Source organism: Natrix helvetica (genome assembly GCF_964273705.1).
Source record: "Natrix helvetica genome assembly, chromosome: 1".
Classification (NCBI taxonomy): Eukaryota; Metazoa; Chordata; class Lepidosauria; order Squamata; family Natricidae; genus Natrix; species Natrix helvetica.
The window spans coordinates 6,255,520-6,274,494 of NC_138548.1; the positions used below are offsets into that span (position 1 = coordinate 6,255,520).

An 18,975-nucleotide genomic window follows, 5' to 3' on the forward strand; every position below is an offset into this window, starting at 1 on the left:
GACTCTGCTTCATGCTTGTTAAGGAAGCCTGGGTCAGAATAATGAACTGCTTATAAGTCGAGGACTACCTGTCATGTTTTATGGGATTAATTCCCTCGAACTGAGCTATTGAAACCCACTTCTGCAAAGTTTTCTTGGAAATAGAAAAAAAAAATAGTCACACAATGTCACCTATATTTATACTTAAAAGAGAGAGAGAGAGAGAGAGAAAGCAGCACATTGTAATGTAAAGTGCCATTTATTTTATCTCCCCATGATGAAAATATTTCCTTAAAAAAAATTGCACCATCATAATGCTGAACACATTCTCCTTAAAACACCCCTAAAACAACTAAAGCCAAAAAAACCCAAAACAAATTCAAAAAGCAAACAAAACAAAAACAAAACAAGAGCAAAAACATACCGAACTGTCAAAACTTTTACTAAGTTACTTTTTTTTTTTTGTTGGTTGGTTTAAAAATTTAAATAGAGGCAGAGAAACATGAAAGACACCCCTGGGGCGCACGGACACCCCCCCGTTTCCCTCCCGTCCCAGCTAAAGCTTCACTGTGCGGATATGGGTTCTGTCGAAATGATCATAACTAAAAAGGAAAAAGAAAAAAGCAGTGCCCGTTTTTGGACGGAGCGACCCCTGGTGCCGTTTCTCAACTCCAAACGCTGAATAGGGTACATTCAAATCGGCAGGAGTCATGTGTCGTCGTCGTCCCCCCAAATTGGAGCAAAAATGCGTTCGCGCAGGGGAGACAAGAGAGAATTACAGTAGCAGCTAGTGAGGAAATTTTTTAAAAAAAACAACAACCCAGAGAGCCATGCGCCACAGACCCTCCTGCCGTCACGCTGCAACATGGGCCACCTCGCAGGGATGTTAAGGTCCAAAAATGTCTCAAGCTGGATGTTGCATTAAGAGAACAGACGCGCAATTGCCGTGACCCGCGTAAAGATGGACTATTCCAGTGGAACGTTATGATTTTTGACATCTCAAAATGTTTTGGACACAACCTGGCCTTCCAGGATTGATTAAAGATTTTTTTTTAAAGTTTTCTTTGCATTTTGGGGCTCTTCCTGGGGAGAATCCACCTTCCCCCCCCCCCCCACTTCTCTCATCGCTCTCCAGCAGGTTGGGGAAAAGGGGAGGAATGAAAGCCTCCACAATGGTCACTCAACCTCCATGCTTCCACGCACTCTTAGCTGCGCAGACCAGGATGGCAGCAATGTGGCTGGAAGCCTTTGTAGCATTCAAATACAGCCAGAGATTGCAAATTTGGCCACTTTTTAAGACTTGTGGACTTCAACTCCAGCTTTAAAATGAAGGCCTTCAATTGATTGACTTAAAGAGCTACGGCCATTTAAAAAAACAACAACAATAAAGTAAGGGTTCTCCTCACACATATGTGCTAGTCGTTCCCGACTCTAGGGGGCGGTGCTCATCTCCATTTCAAAGACAAAGAGCCAGCGCTGTCCGAAGACGTCTCTGTGGTCATATGGCCGGCATGACTAAACACCGAAGGCGCATGGAACGCTGTTACCTTCCCACTAAAAGTGGTCCCTATTTTTTCTACTTGCATTCTTACATGCTTTCGAACTGCTAGGTTGGCAGAAGCTGGGACAGGTAACGGGAGCTCACTCCGTTATGCGGCGCTAGGGATTCAAACCGCCGACCTTTCTGATCGACGAGCTCAGCGTCTTAGCCACTGAGCCACCATGTCCCCTTTTAAAACAATACAATCATTATTTTTTACTTGCAATATTTGAAACTCAACCAGCAGCCCAGGCTGGACCAAGAGAGAAGTGTGAATTACGTCCCACCACAGGCTTAAATTGTTCCTCCCAGATACTCTGCTCTGAGTAACTGCTAGCCGTTGCAGCCTTTCTCCTCTGAAGTAAGCCCAAATTTGCTACCCCAGGCGACTGCCTGCTCCTCGTGCCTTCGTCCCTCAAATGAAATTAGGTGAAAGGGAGGAGAAAAACAGAAAAGAGAAAAAGAGACCAATGGCTTTCCTGGACAGGGAAGTTCAGAGATGTAGTAGAACTGGGGAGAAATTCAAAGGAGGAGGAGAAGAAGCAGCTGTCGAGCATTTCTTCTCCATCAGAAGACATCCCTGAAAAGTCCTCTCCCTCTTCCCCCAAAAAACAGAATGCGGCGGACTCCATCGGAAAAAGCTGCAACCCGAGCGACAACCAATTAAAATTCCCTCCTCGCCTTGAAATTTCCTGAGAGCAAGACAATGAGAAATGATCTGCTGAGAACTCCACACTGGCGACAGGAATGGTATCCGGCCAGTAAACGCTCAAGCTCCATTCAGCTGCCCCCGACTCCACCCCGATGCAAGGGATTACAGGGTCATTAAAAGACAAAAAGAGAAAGAAAAAAGACGGAGCTTGAACAAGGGGGCTAACACAAGATGAGCCTACAAGTTTGAGGATTTCCTGGCGTTGTAGGTGCTCCATCGCTGGAGGTTTTAAAAAAAAGACTGGGCAACCATTTGACCAGGATGGTGTAGGGCAGGGGTCTCCAACCTTGGCAACTTTTAACACTTGTGGACTCCAACTCCCAGAATTCCTCAGCCAGCTGGCTGAAGTCCACAAGTGTTAAAAGTTGCCAAGGTTGGAGACCCCTGCTATAGGATCTCCTGCCTTGAGCAGAGGGTTGGACTAGACGACCTCCGAGGTCCCTTCCAATCCTACTACTCAACTACAGTTATGGGATCTAGCTACCCTTCATGGGGATGCCAGACGTATTCATGGGGACGAAATGGAGAGACTTGCGGGAAGAGAACACGTCCATTTTGCTACAAATTTGGCAAAAGAAAAAGCTTGAACATTCGGTGGTCTTCTGTAAGACTTGGGTGGGAGTCTGTGGGAGCCGTGCCGGAAAAGTACGGACAGCCGAATGACAACTGACTGGACAAAGCCGCTAATTAGACCGCTTTCATTTTTGGCTTCCTTTGCTCCAAGGGAGCTTGGAAATTTTATTCTGGCACCTCTGGGCTTGAAGCTGCCACTTTAGGATGGCAGTAGATGGAAGTTGGGTGAGGTTGCTGTACCTGCAACTGAGATGAGGTGGCTTCGGCAAGCAGTGGGCGCGAGTATCCGAGGTGCAAACCCTTTGCAAGCATCAGGGCCTCCTGGTTAGCCAGCCAGCAGGTCAACAGGCCACAGGGGACGGCTCTGTCTGGCTGAGGCTCTTGCTGACATCTCCTCCCAAATGGAGGTCGAGCGATCGATGGATCGAGGAGATTCACTTCCAAGGGGCCACGGAGGGAGGGGCGAGGGAAAAGGCTGCAACCCTTCAAGGAGGCAACAGCTGATGGGGGTATTTACCGTTCCCCTCCAGTAAAAAACATCACCCTCTTCTTGGTCCTGCAGGACTGTAACTATTTTTTGGTAATCATGTTGGCAATCAAAGCATGCCTTTAGCCCACATGGACATTTTAAGAAGGGGAAGAGGGAGAGAAGGGAACAGGAAAAGAAGAAAAGAAAGGGGAAGAGAGGAGGGAGAGAGAGAAAGAGAGAAAGAAAGAAAAAGAAAGGGATGAGAAGGGAGGAAGAAAGGAAATGGGAAGGAAGAGATAAACAGGAAGGAAGAAGGAAGGAGGGAAAGAAAATGGTAGGAAAATGGAAAGACAGGAAGGGTGGGAGGGAGGGAGAGGAAGTAAGCGGAAGGAGAGAGAAAGAAAAAGATAAATAGGCTGGATGGGAGGGAGGAAAAGAAGAAAGGAAAATGGAAGTAGGGAGGAAGATGGAAAGACAGCAAGGATAAACAGATGAGAGAGGAAGTAAATGGAAGGAGGGAGAAAGAAAAAATAAACATGACGGATGGTTGGATAGTAGGGAGAGGGAGGAGGAAGGAAGATGTTTTGGATAGGGGGTTGGTCTAGAAGACCTCCAACGTCCCTTCCAACTCCATTATTCTGTTAATTCAGACAGACAGACACAGGCAGGGATGGACAAAAGGAAAGGGGTAGGGAAGAAAGGAAAATGAAAAAAGGAAGGAGGGAGGGAAAGAAAATGGAAGGAGGAAGATGGAAAGACAGAGATAAATGGAAGGAGGGAGAAAGAAAAAGATAAATAGGATGGATGGTTGGATGGTAAGGAGGGAGAGGAGGAAGGAAGAGAATGGAGGCAAGGGGGCTGAAAACAGGGGGGGGGGGGCATCCTGGCCCAGCCAATTAAACTTTCAGTCCTTCCCCTCCTCCTCCTCCTCCGCAGTGGCTGCCTTTCCTGAAGAGCCAGGGTGGCCAAGTGCTGCAGCTCCACCCGGAAGAGCCCCAGGTGTGCAGCCCAACCGCTCTGATGGCACCGCAGCCTCCTGGGACAGCAGCAGAGCCCAAAGAAAGGAAAACAGAAGAAGCCGGGCGAGCCTTAAGGGGGAAACTGGAGCGATGCCACCCTCGGGCAGCCTGGTTGTATCCAAGCAGCAAAACACAGGAGGGGAGAAGGGAAGGCCAAGGCCAGAGGTACTGCTGGCATTCACGACCCTGGGGGGAAAGAAAGGGACGGACAACTGGTCCTCGCAGAACCACGAACCGATGGCTTTCCTGCCCACTGCAACCTCAAGCTGTCCTCCGAGGGCACACCCCATCTCCCAAAATCCAGCATTGTCTAATGGCTTCAGACTCGTCGTATCACTGAAGCCTTGGACGGAGAAAGTCCTTCAAGGGGGCCAAGTCTGAAGGCAGAGCCAGGACCCCTCCTGCCTGCCTCTTCGCCCCCCGACCCCAATTCCTGCCCACTCCCCTTCAAAGGAAGGTCCCAGAACAAAACCAAAGGCAGGGAGGCAAACAAGCAGGCGAAGAGAGAGGCTGGTCACAGGAGGGAGTTGAGAGCTTGGCCAGAGGAGCCATTATTTCCTGAATGGGGCCATTTCTTTTGCTATCTGCTCCCAAACGGCTTCCAGGAAGTCCACAGGCCATGGGCCTTCCCACTCCTGAGCCCTGGGTCCAAGACACAACCACAAAGCCGTCTGATTGGCTGAACTGCCCGCTTTGCCCTGGCTGCCCCAGGCAGTGAGATCTATGCCCATCAGCAAATGCCACCCTTGGATTCACCCACAGAAAAGGAGATGAAAAGGGGGGGGGGAGGGAGACAGAAAGGGAGAGAGAGAGACAGGAAGGAAGGAAGGGACAGAGGAGAGAGAGATGGATGGATAGATAGATTAGAAAGAAAGAAAGAAAGAAAGAAAGAAAGAAAGAAAGAAAGAAAGAAAGAAAGAAAGAAAGAAAGAAAGAAAGAGTAACAAGGGTCCTTGGAAGTCTTAGTCAAATCCTCTGCTCCAACAGGAAACCTTATGTCAGTGATGGTGAACCTTTTTGGCACTGAGTGGCCAAACTGGAACGTGTGCGCATGTGAGTGCGCCAGAGCGCTGGAAACCCAAAAACCAGCTGGCCAGCCGGACATGCCTGTGGTTTGAGCATTTGGGGGCCTTTTTCAGGCGTTTTTTTTTCTGGATCAAAAACAGCCCGAAAAACCACCTGAAAATGGTCCGAAAATGCCCGTTTTGGGGGCATTTTGGGGGCTGTTTCCGGGCATCCGTGAAGACCAGCTTGCCGGTGCGCATGTGAGTGCCAGAAACCAGAAAAGCAGCTGGCGACGGCACGCGTGCCACCTCTGGCCATAGGTTCGCCATCACGGACCTACACCGTTTTGGATATATGGCTGCCCAAAAAGAAAGAGAAAGTGAGAGAGAGAGAGAGAGAGGAAGAGAGAAAGCTAGAGAGAAAAAGAAATAGGAAAAGAGAAAGGAAGAGAGACAAAAAGAGATAGAGAAGAAAGGAGAAGAGAGGAAAGGAGGAAGGAAGGAAAATAAAGAGAGAGATGCAGCCAGCCGATCCTGGAAACTCTTTCCTCCTCTCCTCCCCAAACCAAAGAGCAGCCGGGCCCGTCTCAGCCAGCCCTACCCACCCGAAGCCGAGAGCTTGCAGAGAGCGAGGGATTCTCCCACCGCAGGAAGAGAAACCAAACCAAACCCCAGAACAGGAACAGGGGGAAGAAGTTCCTTTCTGCTCTTGGGGCCACAAGAGAGAGAGAGAGAGAGAGAGAGAGAGAACGAAATAGAGAGGGAGATAATCTCTTTCTTGACAACCCTCCTGCCTGGTTTGTTCCGGGTGCAAAGATCGAGGGAGGCGAGGCCAAGGGGCTTCTTCCTTCTGCCGGGAGGGCAGCGAACAGCAGCAGACAAGCAGGTGCACGAGGGAGGGAGGGAGGGAGGGAGGGAGGAGGAGGAAGAACAAGGCAGCTGGTATGGCGGTCACATGGCCGTGCGGGTGGGGGTGCTGGGCTGCTTCAACCGCAGTGTCTTGCATAGCCAGCCGGCAAAATCCACCACTTCCACCTCGGCGCACTTGATGAAGGTGTGATTCTGGAAAGCAAACGGGAGGAGAAGGGGGGGGGGGGTGAGGGAGAAAAAAGAAGGGGTTAGAACCATAGACTCGTTGTCGGAAGTACGGACAGGAAGTGGTAGCCTTGCAAGGGTGGGGAAAACAAGGGTCAGGGGTCAAAGGGAAGCCACTGGGGTCGAATTTCCCTGTCCGAGCCTTTTTGTGAAAGGTGTGGGACAGAGGTATCCAAGCGTGGCCCCTTTTAAGATTTTTGGACTTCAACTCCCAGAATTCCAGAGCCAGCAGTGTTGGCTGGGGAATTCTGGGAGTTGAAGTCCCCAAATCTTAAAGGGGCCATGCATGGAGACCCATGGGTGTGGGGCTTTTGAAAAAGGACACACAGAACGTCTGCCGCAGTGCAAGTTATCCTCGATTTACAACCGACTGTCTGAAGTTACAAAAAAAGCAACCTACGGCCGGTCCTTGCACTTATGACCGTCACAGCACATCAACAAAATTCAGAGCCTTGACAAACTGGTGTGCTTGTGTGTTTTATGGCAGGTGCAGCCTCCCAAGATTGGCTGACGGCCATCGGTGACCTTCCCAGCTGGCTGCCGACAATGGGACAATTTGGATTCACTTTAACAACCGTGCGATTCACTTAACAACACCACTGGTTTTCTTAACCAGGGAGGGGGGAGTCCCAAAGGTGCTTTCTTCCCAATAGACAACTGGAGTTTCTTGGGGGTCTTTCCCCCCTTCTGAAAACGTTTCGCTTCTCATCCGAGAAGTTTCTTCAGAACTTAGGAAGAAAAAAGCTTCTTGGATGAGAAGCGAAACTTTTTCAAAGTAACAAACCCAAAAAAGGCCAATTGCTGTTTTGGAAAGAGCACCTTTGCGACAACTGTGAACTGGGTGATGGATAATCTCCGTAGGCACGTGCAAGAAAGGTTGTAAAATCAGCAGTCACTCATTTTAATAAGTGCAGAGAAGAGCAACAAAGAGGATGAGGGCAATTGGAGGCTAAAACACATGAAGAACGGTTGCAGGAACTGGGTATGTTTAGTTTAATAGAAAGAAGGACCAGGGAAGACATGATAGCAGTCTTCCAATATCTCAGGGGTTGCCACAAAGAAGAGGGAGTCAAGCTATTCTCCAAGGCACCTGAGGGCAGAACAAGAAGCAACGGGTGGAAATTAATCAAGGAGAGATTCAACCTAGAACGAAGGAGAAACTTCCTAAAAGTTAAAAAAAATTAATCAAAGGAACGACTTGCCTCCAGAAGTTTTTAAGAAGATGCTGGATAACCATTTGTCTGTAGTGGTGTAGGGTTTCCTGCCTAAGCAGTGTTGTGCCCCCCCCGCCCCCCCCCCCCCCCCCAGCGGAGCTGGCAGCAGATTCGGACAGCGAGGAGGTTGGGGAGGAATATGGGCCAGTCCTGGAGTCTGGGGAAGGCTCTGATGAGGACTCTGTGTCGGAGGCAGAAAGGGGGCCAGGGCCCTCTGACAGCTATCAGCTGCCTTCAGACATCAGTGAGGCAGAAGAACAGCTGGAGCCTGTTCCCAGTGTGTGCATGTGCAGAGTTGCCAGAGGAAGGGAACAGCGAAAGAATAGGGGTCAACTTGGGAGTAAGGCCACAGGTGGACGATGAATGGCCCTTCCCAGAGGAAATAAAAGAGGAGTGAATGGGGAGTGGAGTTTGCAGGAGACCATTAGTTCATTCCTGCATTCTTGCCAAGTATTGCGGCTGGTAATTGTGAACTATCTTGAAAGACTATGGGCCAGGACTTTCCTAGAGAGGAATTCACTGTAAATTAAATAAAACTGGTTCAAACGTATGACCGTTGACGCTTCCCAAGGCCTTCTGAGAAGCAAAAGTCAATGGTGGAACCCAGATTCACTTAACAACCGGGTGACTAATTAATCAACGGCGGCGATTCGCTTAAGACAGGTCATAAAAATGGAGTCAAACTCGCTTAACAAAGGTCTCGCTTAAGAGCAGAAGATTTGGGCTCAATTGGTGGTCTGGGACTTGACTGTGTTTTAATTTAGGGCAGATTCCTGCCCAAGGTTTTTTTTCCCGTCTCTAATTCGGTTCTCGTTTGATAATTTGTTGACGGAGGGGTTGGCTGGGAGCGGAAAGCCCCGTTTTGAAGGCCTCTGTCGAATTTCTGTTCCTTGTAGATAGTGGACCCCTCCTTCAAGGCACACATGGCTTTAGAAGGAAGTCAAACCCACCCTCCTGTTTCACATCACATTTGGGTCACATGTGCTTATTCACGACTTCAGGCTCTCCGGACCATCTTCAGAGTAAGAAACGCAAGTGGAGAAAAAAAACTGGGGGATTATCTCACTAGCGCAGAGCTGGATACGATTCTCCTGTCTGGAGATAAGCCGACAGACAAGTTCTATGGGGAGCCCACTTTCCTGTTTCTATAAAAAGCCGTGTTTTTCAGCCTTGGCTGCTTTTAGATATGTGGACTTCAATTCCCAGAATTCCTCAGCCAGCATGGCTGGCTGAGGAATTCTGGAAATTGAAGTCCAGACATCTTAAAACGGGAGTTGAAGTCCACACAACTTGAAATGCTGGGGAGGAGAAACATGAATACAAAAACTCATTCCCTGTTTCCCAATGGATTTTTCCTTCTTTCTGAAATCTTTTAAGGATTTGTGTTTTGGGCAAGGGGTAATTCAGAAGAAAGTCCATTTCGGAGTTCTTACAGCTTGGGAGAATTTTAAAAATTGCACAGAGACGGCGCGTTTGTGTCAGCCAATTGAAACAAAACAGCAAAGGGGAAAAAAACATTTTAGATTCATTTTTAGAACTAACTAGCTAACTAACTAATGGAAAGGGAGAAAAACATGCTCAGTCAAAAGAGACTGGGAGCCATCCACGCAAATGGCTATGAATGAATGGATGGTGTAAGTCTGGCACAGTTAACTGGTGGCATGGGAGGATCCTGGCTTAATAGGGAGATGGGGGGGGGGGGAGAAGACCATGACCTCTGATGGTGTGGAGGGCCCAGCCACAGGTTGTGTGAGAGGATCTTGGCCACTGTGGGTGTGGGAAGGCCATTGGTGGTATGGGAACATCCCGGCCACTGGGGATAACAGAATAACAAAAATGGAAGGGACCTTGGAGGTCTTCTAGTCCAACCCCCTGCTGAAGCAGGAGAACCTATACCATTTCAGACAAATAGCTATCCAACATCTTCTTAAAGAATTCCAGTGTTGGAGCATTTACAATTTTGTTCCACTGATTAATTGTTCTGTCAGGAAATGTCTCCTCAGTTCTAAGTTGCTTCTCTCCTTGATTAGTTTCCACCCATTGCTTCTTGTTCTACCCTCAGGTGCTTTGGAGAATAGCTTGACTCCCTCTTCTTTATGGCAGGCCATGAGATATTAAAACACTACTATCATGACTCCCCTAGTCCTTCTTTTCATTAAATGAAAAGGGATGTGTGAGGACTCCAGCTACTGGGGATGTGGGAGGATCTCGGCCACAGAGGGTGTGGGAGGACCCTGTAGCTCCTCAGTTTGAGACCACCTCCTCTCTGCCACAAATGGGGTCTGGAAGAAAAGTATATTCTACCCAATTCAAGGCTTTTTCCTGGACAATCTACACTAGGGGTCAAAAACCTTTCAGACCTCAGAGACCACTAAATTCATAATTTTAAATCCCGCGGACCAGTAATGTGAATGTTTTTTTTTTAAAAAAAGATAAAATAGTATTTAGTGCAATGTAAAAAATGCAAATAATTTTTCTGCAGACCACCCAAATTTTCTCACGGACCACCAGTTGGTGACCACTGATCTGTACAATCGTTTTGCGATTCTCAGGATTTTCGCCCCCTGGCACCGTACCCCAAGAGGAGGACAGGGCTGCACCCCAGTATAATACACACATTCACACTCAGAGGAGAGTTAACAGTAAGAGAGATGGAGAGGGACCAATTTGCCCGGAGAACAGAGCAAGGATTTGGATCTCCTTAGTGAAGGAAATTTGGTTTTTGAGCACACAACTCGACAATTCTTACCATCAGCATCTTTAGATCTGCTCGTTCAGCGGGGTTTTTAATTAAGCTGCAAGGGGGGGGGGAAATAAAAAGAAGGTTGGTCAATTATGATCACTGCAAAATGCCCACGTGTATATTCCTTGGGGGGGGGGGGGCAGCCCCTTTGTTTGGGGAGTGCCAGATGCACAAAGCTCTCCTCAGCTGTCCTGATCTAAGTCCATCCACGTGGCTCCGTCATAAAGAAGGTCATACCAAGAGCACAGCTAGTCCTCGACTTACTTCCTTTAGAGACCATTCAGAGTCACGACGGCACTGGAAAAAGTGACTTACGGTCGTTTTTTTCACACTTCTGGCAAGCAAAGTCAATGGGGAAGCCAGATTCACTTAATGTGCGTTACTTATTTTAACAACTGCAGGGATTCCCTTAACAAACATGGCAAGAAAAGTCACAAAATGGGGCAAAATACTCACTTAACAAATTTCTCATTTAGCAACCTGAATTCTGGGCTCAATTGTGGTCGTAATTCGAGGATTACCTGTGATTCCCTAAAGTTATATAGGTAGTCTTTGACTTACAACAAAATTGTAATTCTCTAATTCAAGGGTGTCCAAACTTGGGAACTTTAAGACTTGTGGACTTCAACTCCCAGAATTCCCTAGCCAGCATGGCTGGCTAGGGAATTCTGGGAGTTAAAGTCCACAAGTCTTAAAGTTCCCAAGTTTGGACACCCCTGCTCTAATTCAACGTTCATTTGAAGTTGCAACGGACTGAAAGAAGTGACTTACAACTGCTTTTCACACTTACGACCATCGCAGCATCCCCACGGTCACGTGATCAAAATCGGGCGCTTGGAACCTGGCTCGCATTTATGATGGCTGCGGTGTCGCCGGGGAGTCACATGATCCCCTTTTGCGACTTTCTAATAAGCCAGAATGGGGAAGCCAGATTCACTTAACTGCCGTGTCACTAACTTAACAACGGCAGCGATTCATTTAACAACCGTGGCAAGGAAGGTCATGAAGTGGAGCAAAATTCACTTAACAGATGTCTCACTTAGAAACAAAAAATGTGGGGCTCCATTTTGGTTTTAAGTCGAGTAAAGGGAAGCCTCATCCCGATGGAAAGAGAGGAACCGACAGCTTTGCTGAACGGCATTCAGAAGTTACCTTTTCTAATCTTCTGATGAAAATAATCTGTCGCTACCAAGGAGCCTTGGAACTCAGACTAACTTCGGAACCTCCTCCCAGAGGGGAGCCAAGAGAAACAGACCGTGAAGTGGATGTGTGGGGTCTCTAACAAGGCTTCGAGCTCTAAGCACATAGTGTTTATAAGCAGCATCCAGAATAACGGGAAATGAGCTTCCTATGATTTTCTCCACTGTCCTCACCACTCACTGTATGGGCTTTCTATCTGAGGCACTGATGCCACCAAACCGAACAGTGATGCTTAAGATCCCCATTTGCAGGCCTGGCACCCAGAAGGGAGAATCCCTCATCCTAACCTGCATGTTTCCAAGAGATACATTCACACAGACTCCTGGGCTCCTCATCCCAAGGTTTTATATTTCCCATCGATAAGCTTGAGACGTCTTACCATTTATTTACAAACTCCTGGAATTCTTGGGTGAAAACCCCAGTCGGCAGTTTTGGAGGTGGCTGAAATACACAGGGGGAAAAAATTAGGCTGAGGAGGTTCTGGAGAACAGTTTAGGAAACAGCCTTCAGTCAATGGGTTGACCTAATGATAGTGGCATTTGTTTAATGACCACTGCAAAAAAGGTCACCGATTCAAGTCAATCACAGGGGGTACAGCCTTTAAAACCACCATGACTCAGGACTGTAACAAACAGGCTCCATTATGGTCGTAAGCTGAAGTCTTCCTGTACGTTTGGAGAGATTTGAACACATTTATGTACAAGGATGCAATCCAAATAAACGGATCCTTAGCGGATTCTAATATCCTCAAGTCTTGGCAGGGAGTAAACATTAAGGGATGAAAACTGATGATGTTACCTAGTTGAGTTATGAAACGTCTGGAAGAAAAGAACCAAGCTCAGAGAGCACCAAAGACCCTCACAGCTCAACCCTAAGCTACAAATAACCTCTTCTATTTGGATAAAAGCTCCTAATCCCCACTGGTCGAGAAGAAATGAAAGGGATGGAGAAAACTCAGCATGGTTCGGGGCCTAGGCTCTGAAGTCCCCTTGCTCTCCCGAATCTGACAACGCTCCTCGTTAGTTCATCGTTCAAGACCCCAAAGAACTTGGCATATTAATAACCTAGTAGCAAAGTCCTCTTCCCCAAAGTGGCCTCTCCACAGAATGGGATCAGGGGTGGGTGGGCCATTCTTGCTCTCTGCCCAGAACGGAAATAGTCCCGAGGGAGCCACAGAGTTTCCAGGGACTCAGTCATGTTGCTTTCTTACTTCCGATGTATTTATTTCCATCTGCACCCTCTTCATTGTCTCTTTGCTTTTTTTCTCCGCAAAGCCCAAACAGAAGCCTTCATCACTGTGACCCTCCCTTTTTATCTCCCGTTGGTCCACACCAAGAGAAATTTCCTGGTTTTCTTCCTCCTTTCATTTTGAAAGGCAAGAACGTAGACAGAAAGGCCCAGACCATCTTCATTCATTCTCTTTCTTTCCTTTCTCTGTATTTTTACTGGGACTGGAAACATAACACACATGGGATTGCGCTGTTCCCATTTTACTGGCAGCGCCTTATTTTGACATGCAATCAGACGTGAACGGCACTCTGGGGGAGGGCAGATTAGACCAGTTGTCCCCAGCCTTTCCAGCTGGAGGAGAGGGGATGGTTCCATGCAAGTGGCAGGTGCCCACGCTCGTGCGTGCAACTCCATTTACACAAGGAGTGTGCATGCCACTCACACAAATGGAGCCTTGCCCGCAAGCACCTGCTGCTTGAGTAAATGGACCTACGTTCGCCAGCGCTCGCTGCTCATGGAAATAGAGCTGCACATACGCACGTGCTCACCCGCTGCTTGTGGGGCTCGGTTCCAAACAGGCTGCGGCCCAGTAATGGGCCACAGCCCAGGGGTTGGGGACCTCAGGATTAGAGACTTCTAACCATAGTGGATTCAATGAAGTGGTATAACAGACAAAGTGTTTTTTGTCAGGGCAACCTGGTCTACCCAACTATGGGGCGGAGCATGCTACTTCCGTTTTCGCCTTTCAGCCCCAATCCAGGCACCTTCGCAGGCAGTCACTTTTGCGACAAATGATTTTTGGGTTGAATTTTTATGTTTTACCGACAAAGAAATAAAGGGAGACTAGTATAGATCTATTTCAAGCTATTTAGCTCTCATCAGCTAGCCATACCCTTCTAGGATTCGAACCCGGGCTACTTGCATATTAGATAGATAGATGTTAAGCCATACTGCTTCCGAAGCAGTATGCTCCATCCCATAATTGGGTAGATAATTTCAAAGCTGAAGAGCCAGCGCTGCCCGAAGACGTCTCCGTGGTCATGTGGCTGGCATGACTAGATGCCAAAGGCGTACAGAACGCTGTTACCTTCCCACCAAAGGTGGTCCCTATTTTTCTACTTGCATTTTCTATGTGCTTTTGAACTGCTAGGTTTTAAAAAAAAGCTGGGACAAGTAACAGGAGCTCACTCCGTTACGTGGTGCTAGGGATTCGAACCGCTGAACTGCCGACCTTTGTGATCAACAAGCTCAGCGTCTTAGACACTGACCTACCGTGTCCCTATGTCGATCTATATACTAGTCTCTATACTAGATCTATATTAGTCTCCCTTTATTTCTTTGTTGGTAAAACATAAAAATTCAACATAACAGACAAAGCTTAAACTAGTCTGGAGCTTTTATTTAATAAATAGATATTGACAGAGAAGAGAAGAGAAGGCTCACAACGCAGAGCAGGCTGACCAGCTAGGGCACCTGGCCCCCAAACACGAAAAACCAGATATTCCATCAGGTGTTTAATCCGCCCACCAGACTGTTTTAATCCCACGCCTCAAGGAACTTAATTTAAAGGCATGAAAGCATAACGACCAGCCCACAGTAGAAAGTCAAAATGTCTTCTCCCGGCCACTCACCTCATTCACAATGTAGTCAAGCAATTCAAAAATGGCCATGGCAGGGCGGCTGTCCAACCCAAGACCTGCAAGATTCAAAAGAGCAAAGTGTCAGAGTATGAATGAGTTTTCATAGACTGGAATAGACATGGCAACAAGTCAGCCAATGGGGACTTTTGGAATAGACATGGCAATAGGTCAGCCAATGGGGACTGTTTGGATAGACACGGCAACAGGTCAGCCAATGGGGACTGTTTGGATAAACATGGCAACAGGTCAGCCAATGGGAACTGTTTGGATAGAGATGGCAACAGGTCAGCCAATGGGGACTGTTTGGAAACTGAAACATAGTATTTACATGGGGTCATAAGAGACAATTTGGATCTGGGCATGGCTTAGACTTGCTGAACTGTGTATAAGAGTTGGTTTGGCCTCTGTAACCATGCAGCTTCTGTACAATAAATGCCCTCTATATCTTGCTCCTCTGTCATGATTTGCTTCTATGAATATTGCTTCTGTGTTCCTGATTTTGTATACTGACTTCTGCTGTATGGTATTGTAATAAAGAAGTTTCTTATATATAATTGAATCCCGCTAAAATTCATTTGCTTGTGTGCTAGCTGAATGTGCTGCACAAAACTCTGGCACAAAGGTGGGATGAAAAACCGCATGCAAAGAAGACGCCAAGAAGCCTGCCCATCTTCAAGAAACCACAGGAATATTTAAGGAGAGCAGGATCCAACACCAACTGGTAGCCTGGCTGGTTGGCCTTGGATCCTAAAAGGCCTGCACAAAGAAGCGGCAACAGGCTTCTGAGAGACAGGTAGTCCTCAACCTTAGGACCACAACGGAGCCTGGCATTTGTCATTAAGTGATACATTCCCTAAGCGAGTTTCACCCCGTTTTTATGATGTTTCTTGCCACGGTGGTGAAGTGAATCACCGCAGTTGATAAGTCAGTTACCCGGTTGTTAAGTGAATCTAGCTTCCCAATCGACTTGGCTTGTCGGGACGTTACAAAAGGGGATTGCTGACCTTGGAACACAGCGACGGTAGTAGGTATGAACCAGTTGCCAAAGGTCCGAATTTTGACTGTATGATCGTGAGGGTTGTAACTTTGAAAAACGGTCCTGAGTCACATTTTTCAGTACCGTTGTAACTTTGAATGGCCACTAAGCTAACTTGTTGTAAGTCAAGGGCGACCTGCAGCCAGTCCCAGCTTCTACCCAGTCCCAGGAGTTAATATGATAGGTGAAGGGAGACATAGGGCAGAAGGCTGGGCTGAAACAGCCCATCCCATCTCTGATCCACCTTATTAGTCTTTAATAATGACCTTGCTGGTGACCTTTAACCTAAAAGGTAGGATAATAAGAACAAAGTTACCATATGTTTCGGAGTACAAGACGCACCTCCCTCCCCAAAAAAAGGGTGAAAATCTGGGTTTGTCTTATACACTTAATATAGCATTTATGGCCTACCAAAACCACGCCCCCTTTGCAAAAAAGGGCATGCAGAGGGTTTGGGAGGCTTGCAAAGTGTTCCTGCAGGTTGGGGAGGGCAAAAACAAGCAAGAAATGGGCGAGGGAGGGAGGGAGAGGGAGAAGTCATGCAGCTGGCTTTCTCGTTTAAGGCAGGACAAGAACTCCCAGTCTCCTGGTGATTGGGCCAAAGTCACCCAACTGGCTTTCATGACAAAGGTGGGACTAGAACTCCCAGTCTCCAGTTGATTAGCCTAAAGATACCCAGCAAGTTTTCATGCCTAAGTCAGGAGTAGAACTCAACTTCTCCTGATAGTTGGACCAAAGACATCCAGCCATCTTTGTTGCCTAAGTTGGAACTAGAACTCAGTCTCCTGGCGACTGGCCCAAACTCACCCAGCCAGCTTTTGTGCCTGGTGACTAGAGTTCACCATCTCCTGGTGACTGGCCCAAAGACACCCAGCCAATTTTCAGGCCTAAGGTGGAACTAGAACTCACCGTCTCCTGGTGATTAGCCAAAAGACACACAGCCATCTTTGGTGCCTAAGTTGGGACTAGAACTCACTGTCCCCTGGTTTCTAGACGACTTCCTTCATCACTAGATTAATAAAAAGCTCTACAGTCCTGAACATCTTTAGCTATGGGAAAAAACATGAGTGAAACTTTCTAACTGCCACCGATAAGTCTCCATCTTTCCGTTCTGGATACTGGATATTTTTATCCGTGGATTCCTTGAGTTTGTAGATCTTTGGGGCTTAAAACCACGTCCTTTCTCCCAATCTTCAGCACGTTGACAAGCAACATCTTGCCTGCAACATTCCCCACCCACCCACCTATTTGCCTCAGTATGTGCCATGTTCAACTTTAGCACTGCCAATCAGCACGACTTATGCCACTTAGGCATAGCCGAGCTGCAGTCCAACGTATCTGGAGGGCATCACATCAAGGATGGCTGAACCATCTTGAAAAGAAACTCACTGAGGATTTCCCTGGCAACTTGTCTCGTTTCAAAGCATATTTAAAGCAAACTGGGGAGCCGAGGAGAGTTTAAAAAAAACATGTAAAGAATCAGTAAAATCTGTTCAGGTAATCCTCAACTTATGACCACAATTGAGCCCAAAATGTATGTTGTTAAGGGAGATACTTGCTACATGAATCACCGCAGATGTTAAGTTAGTCACATGATTTTAAAGTGAATCTGGCTTCCGCATTGACTCTGCTTGTCAGAAGGTTGCAAAAGTGGATGGCGTAAACCCGGGACACTGCACTCGTCATAAACGTGAGTCAGCTGTCCAGCATCTGAAAATAAATCTCGTGACCATGGGGATGCTGCGACGGTCGTAAGTCTGAAAAGTGGTTGGTAAGACACTTTTTTCAGTGCCGTTGTAATTTAAAATGGTCAATAAATGAACTGTTGTAAATTGAGGACTTACAATGGCACTGAGAAAGTGACCAAAGACCTTTTTCATGCTTTATGACTGTTGCAGCATCGCCATGGCCACATGATCAAAATACTTGGCAACTGGCATGTACTTAAGATGGTTGCAGTGTCCCTGGGTCACGTGATCCTTTTTTGCGCCCTTCTGACAAGCAAACTCAATGGGGAAGCTGGATTCACTTAACAACCGTGTTACTAATTTAACAACTGCAGTGATTAACTTAACCACTGTGGCAAGAAAGATCCTAAAATGGAGCAAAACTCACTCAACTGTCTCACTCACCAATGGGAATTTTGGCCTCAATTGTAATTGTACGTTGAGGGCCACTTGCAACTGATAGTTCTTAAAACTAAATAGCACTGGATTTCTATAACTGAATAGCTATGAGTATTTATTGAAATGTGCATAGGAATGAGTAGTAATAAATCAGTTTAATTCTGCTGGTGCTGATCTTGTATGCCTGTCACTTGGCATGAAAGGCAAGCTGGGTGACCTTGGGCCCATCACCAGGAGCCTGTGAGTTCTAGTCCTGCCTTAGGTATGATAGTCAGCTGGGTGACTTTAGGCCAATCACCAGGAGCCTGTGAGTTCTAGTCCTGCCTTAGGTATGAAAGCCAGCTGGGTGACTTTAGGCCAATCACCAGGAGCTTGTGAGTTCTAGTCCTGCCTTAGGTATGATAGTCAGCTGGGTGACCTTGGGCCAATCACCAGGAGCCTGTGAGTTCTAGTCCTGCCTTAGGTATGAAAGCCAGCTGGGTAACTTTGGGCCAGTCAATCTCTCTAAGCCTACCATGTCAAGCTGGTTGGTCAATTCCTTTCATAACCAGTGGATCAACGCTCTTTGGAAAATGCTAGGAAGAATAATTAACCCGTCCAGCTACAAATGATTGCTTCCTTCTGACATTAAAAAAAAAGTGGTATCATTTCCATTGCCAACAGCTTCCCAGGAATGAGTTCTTACCACTAACAGGGCGTCCTGGGGGCCTGGGCCGCGGAGAGATGCTGTGAGGTTCCCCTTCGGCCCCATCGACTATGGGACGACCAAAGATCACTTCCAGTTCCTTGCCATCGGGCGGGGGGATGGGATACCGTCCGATTGACAGCTCCACCAGGGAGAGGCCCATGCTCCAGATGTCCGACTGAACAGAATAGTGGGTGCCTTGTAAACGTTCAGGCTGCAAGCAATCGCAACAGAGGTGGAGTGAGTGCCCATCTTGCAAAAACACGCCTGCCAATCCCAGTGGCTCCTTCAATAGCCAGGTGTCTGCGGGAACACACCTAGGTGAGAAATTTATGGCAAGCCAGCAGGAACACTAAGGCTGAATTTGAAAGAGGTTTTCCCGGTCTGCATAGAGACTCGGTTAATTACCAGAAGAGCTCTTCAGAAGCCAGGCCAAGAGTTATAATAATCTACCTAGAGAACCTTTGCTTACTGGATCATATGCAAATAAATAAAAAGGCAGAAGATAACAGTTGGGCACTTAACAGAGAGCATAAGGTACCTTCCTTTGCCTGCAGTTGCAAAAAGCTGCTTCTGTGCTTCCTTTGTTGTCACAACAGAGTGAGAGCTGAAACTATTGACGCTTAACGCTATGATTTATGATTTAATTTATAGGGTGTATCAGCTCCTAAATGAATTGCTTCTGCTTCCTACGGTTTGACTGAAAAAAC

General features: G+C 47.3%; 1 protein-coding gene across 1 annotated transcript in view; it reads right to left on the reverse strand.

Annotated features, from left to right (window-relative positions):
• Nucleotides 1–219: 219 nt before the first annotated feature.
• MAP2K2 (mitogen-activated protein kinase kinase 2) overlaps nucleotides 220–18,975 on the reverse strand; it is a 47,680-nt gene continuing 28,924 nt past the window's right edge. The window contains exons 7-11 of the mRNA XM_081934693.1: nucleotides 18,266–18,479; nucleotides 14,410–14,474; nucleotides 11,928–11,989; nucleotides 10,355–10,400; nucleotides 220–6,358 (exon numbers count right to left, since the gene is read on the reverse strand). Of these exons, the coding sequence (XP_081790819.1) occupies nucleotides 6,248–6,358; nucleotides 10,355–10,400; nucleotides 11,928–11,989; nucleotides 14,410–14,474; nucleotides 18,266–18,479 (498 nt within the window). The 3' untranslated portion in view covers nucleotides 220–6,247. The remainder of the gene's footprint in view (nucleotides 6,359–10,354; nucleotides 10,401–11,927; nucleotides 11,990–14,409; nucleotides 14,475–18,265; nucleotides 18,480–18,975) is intronic.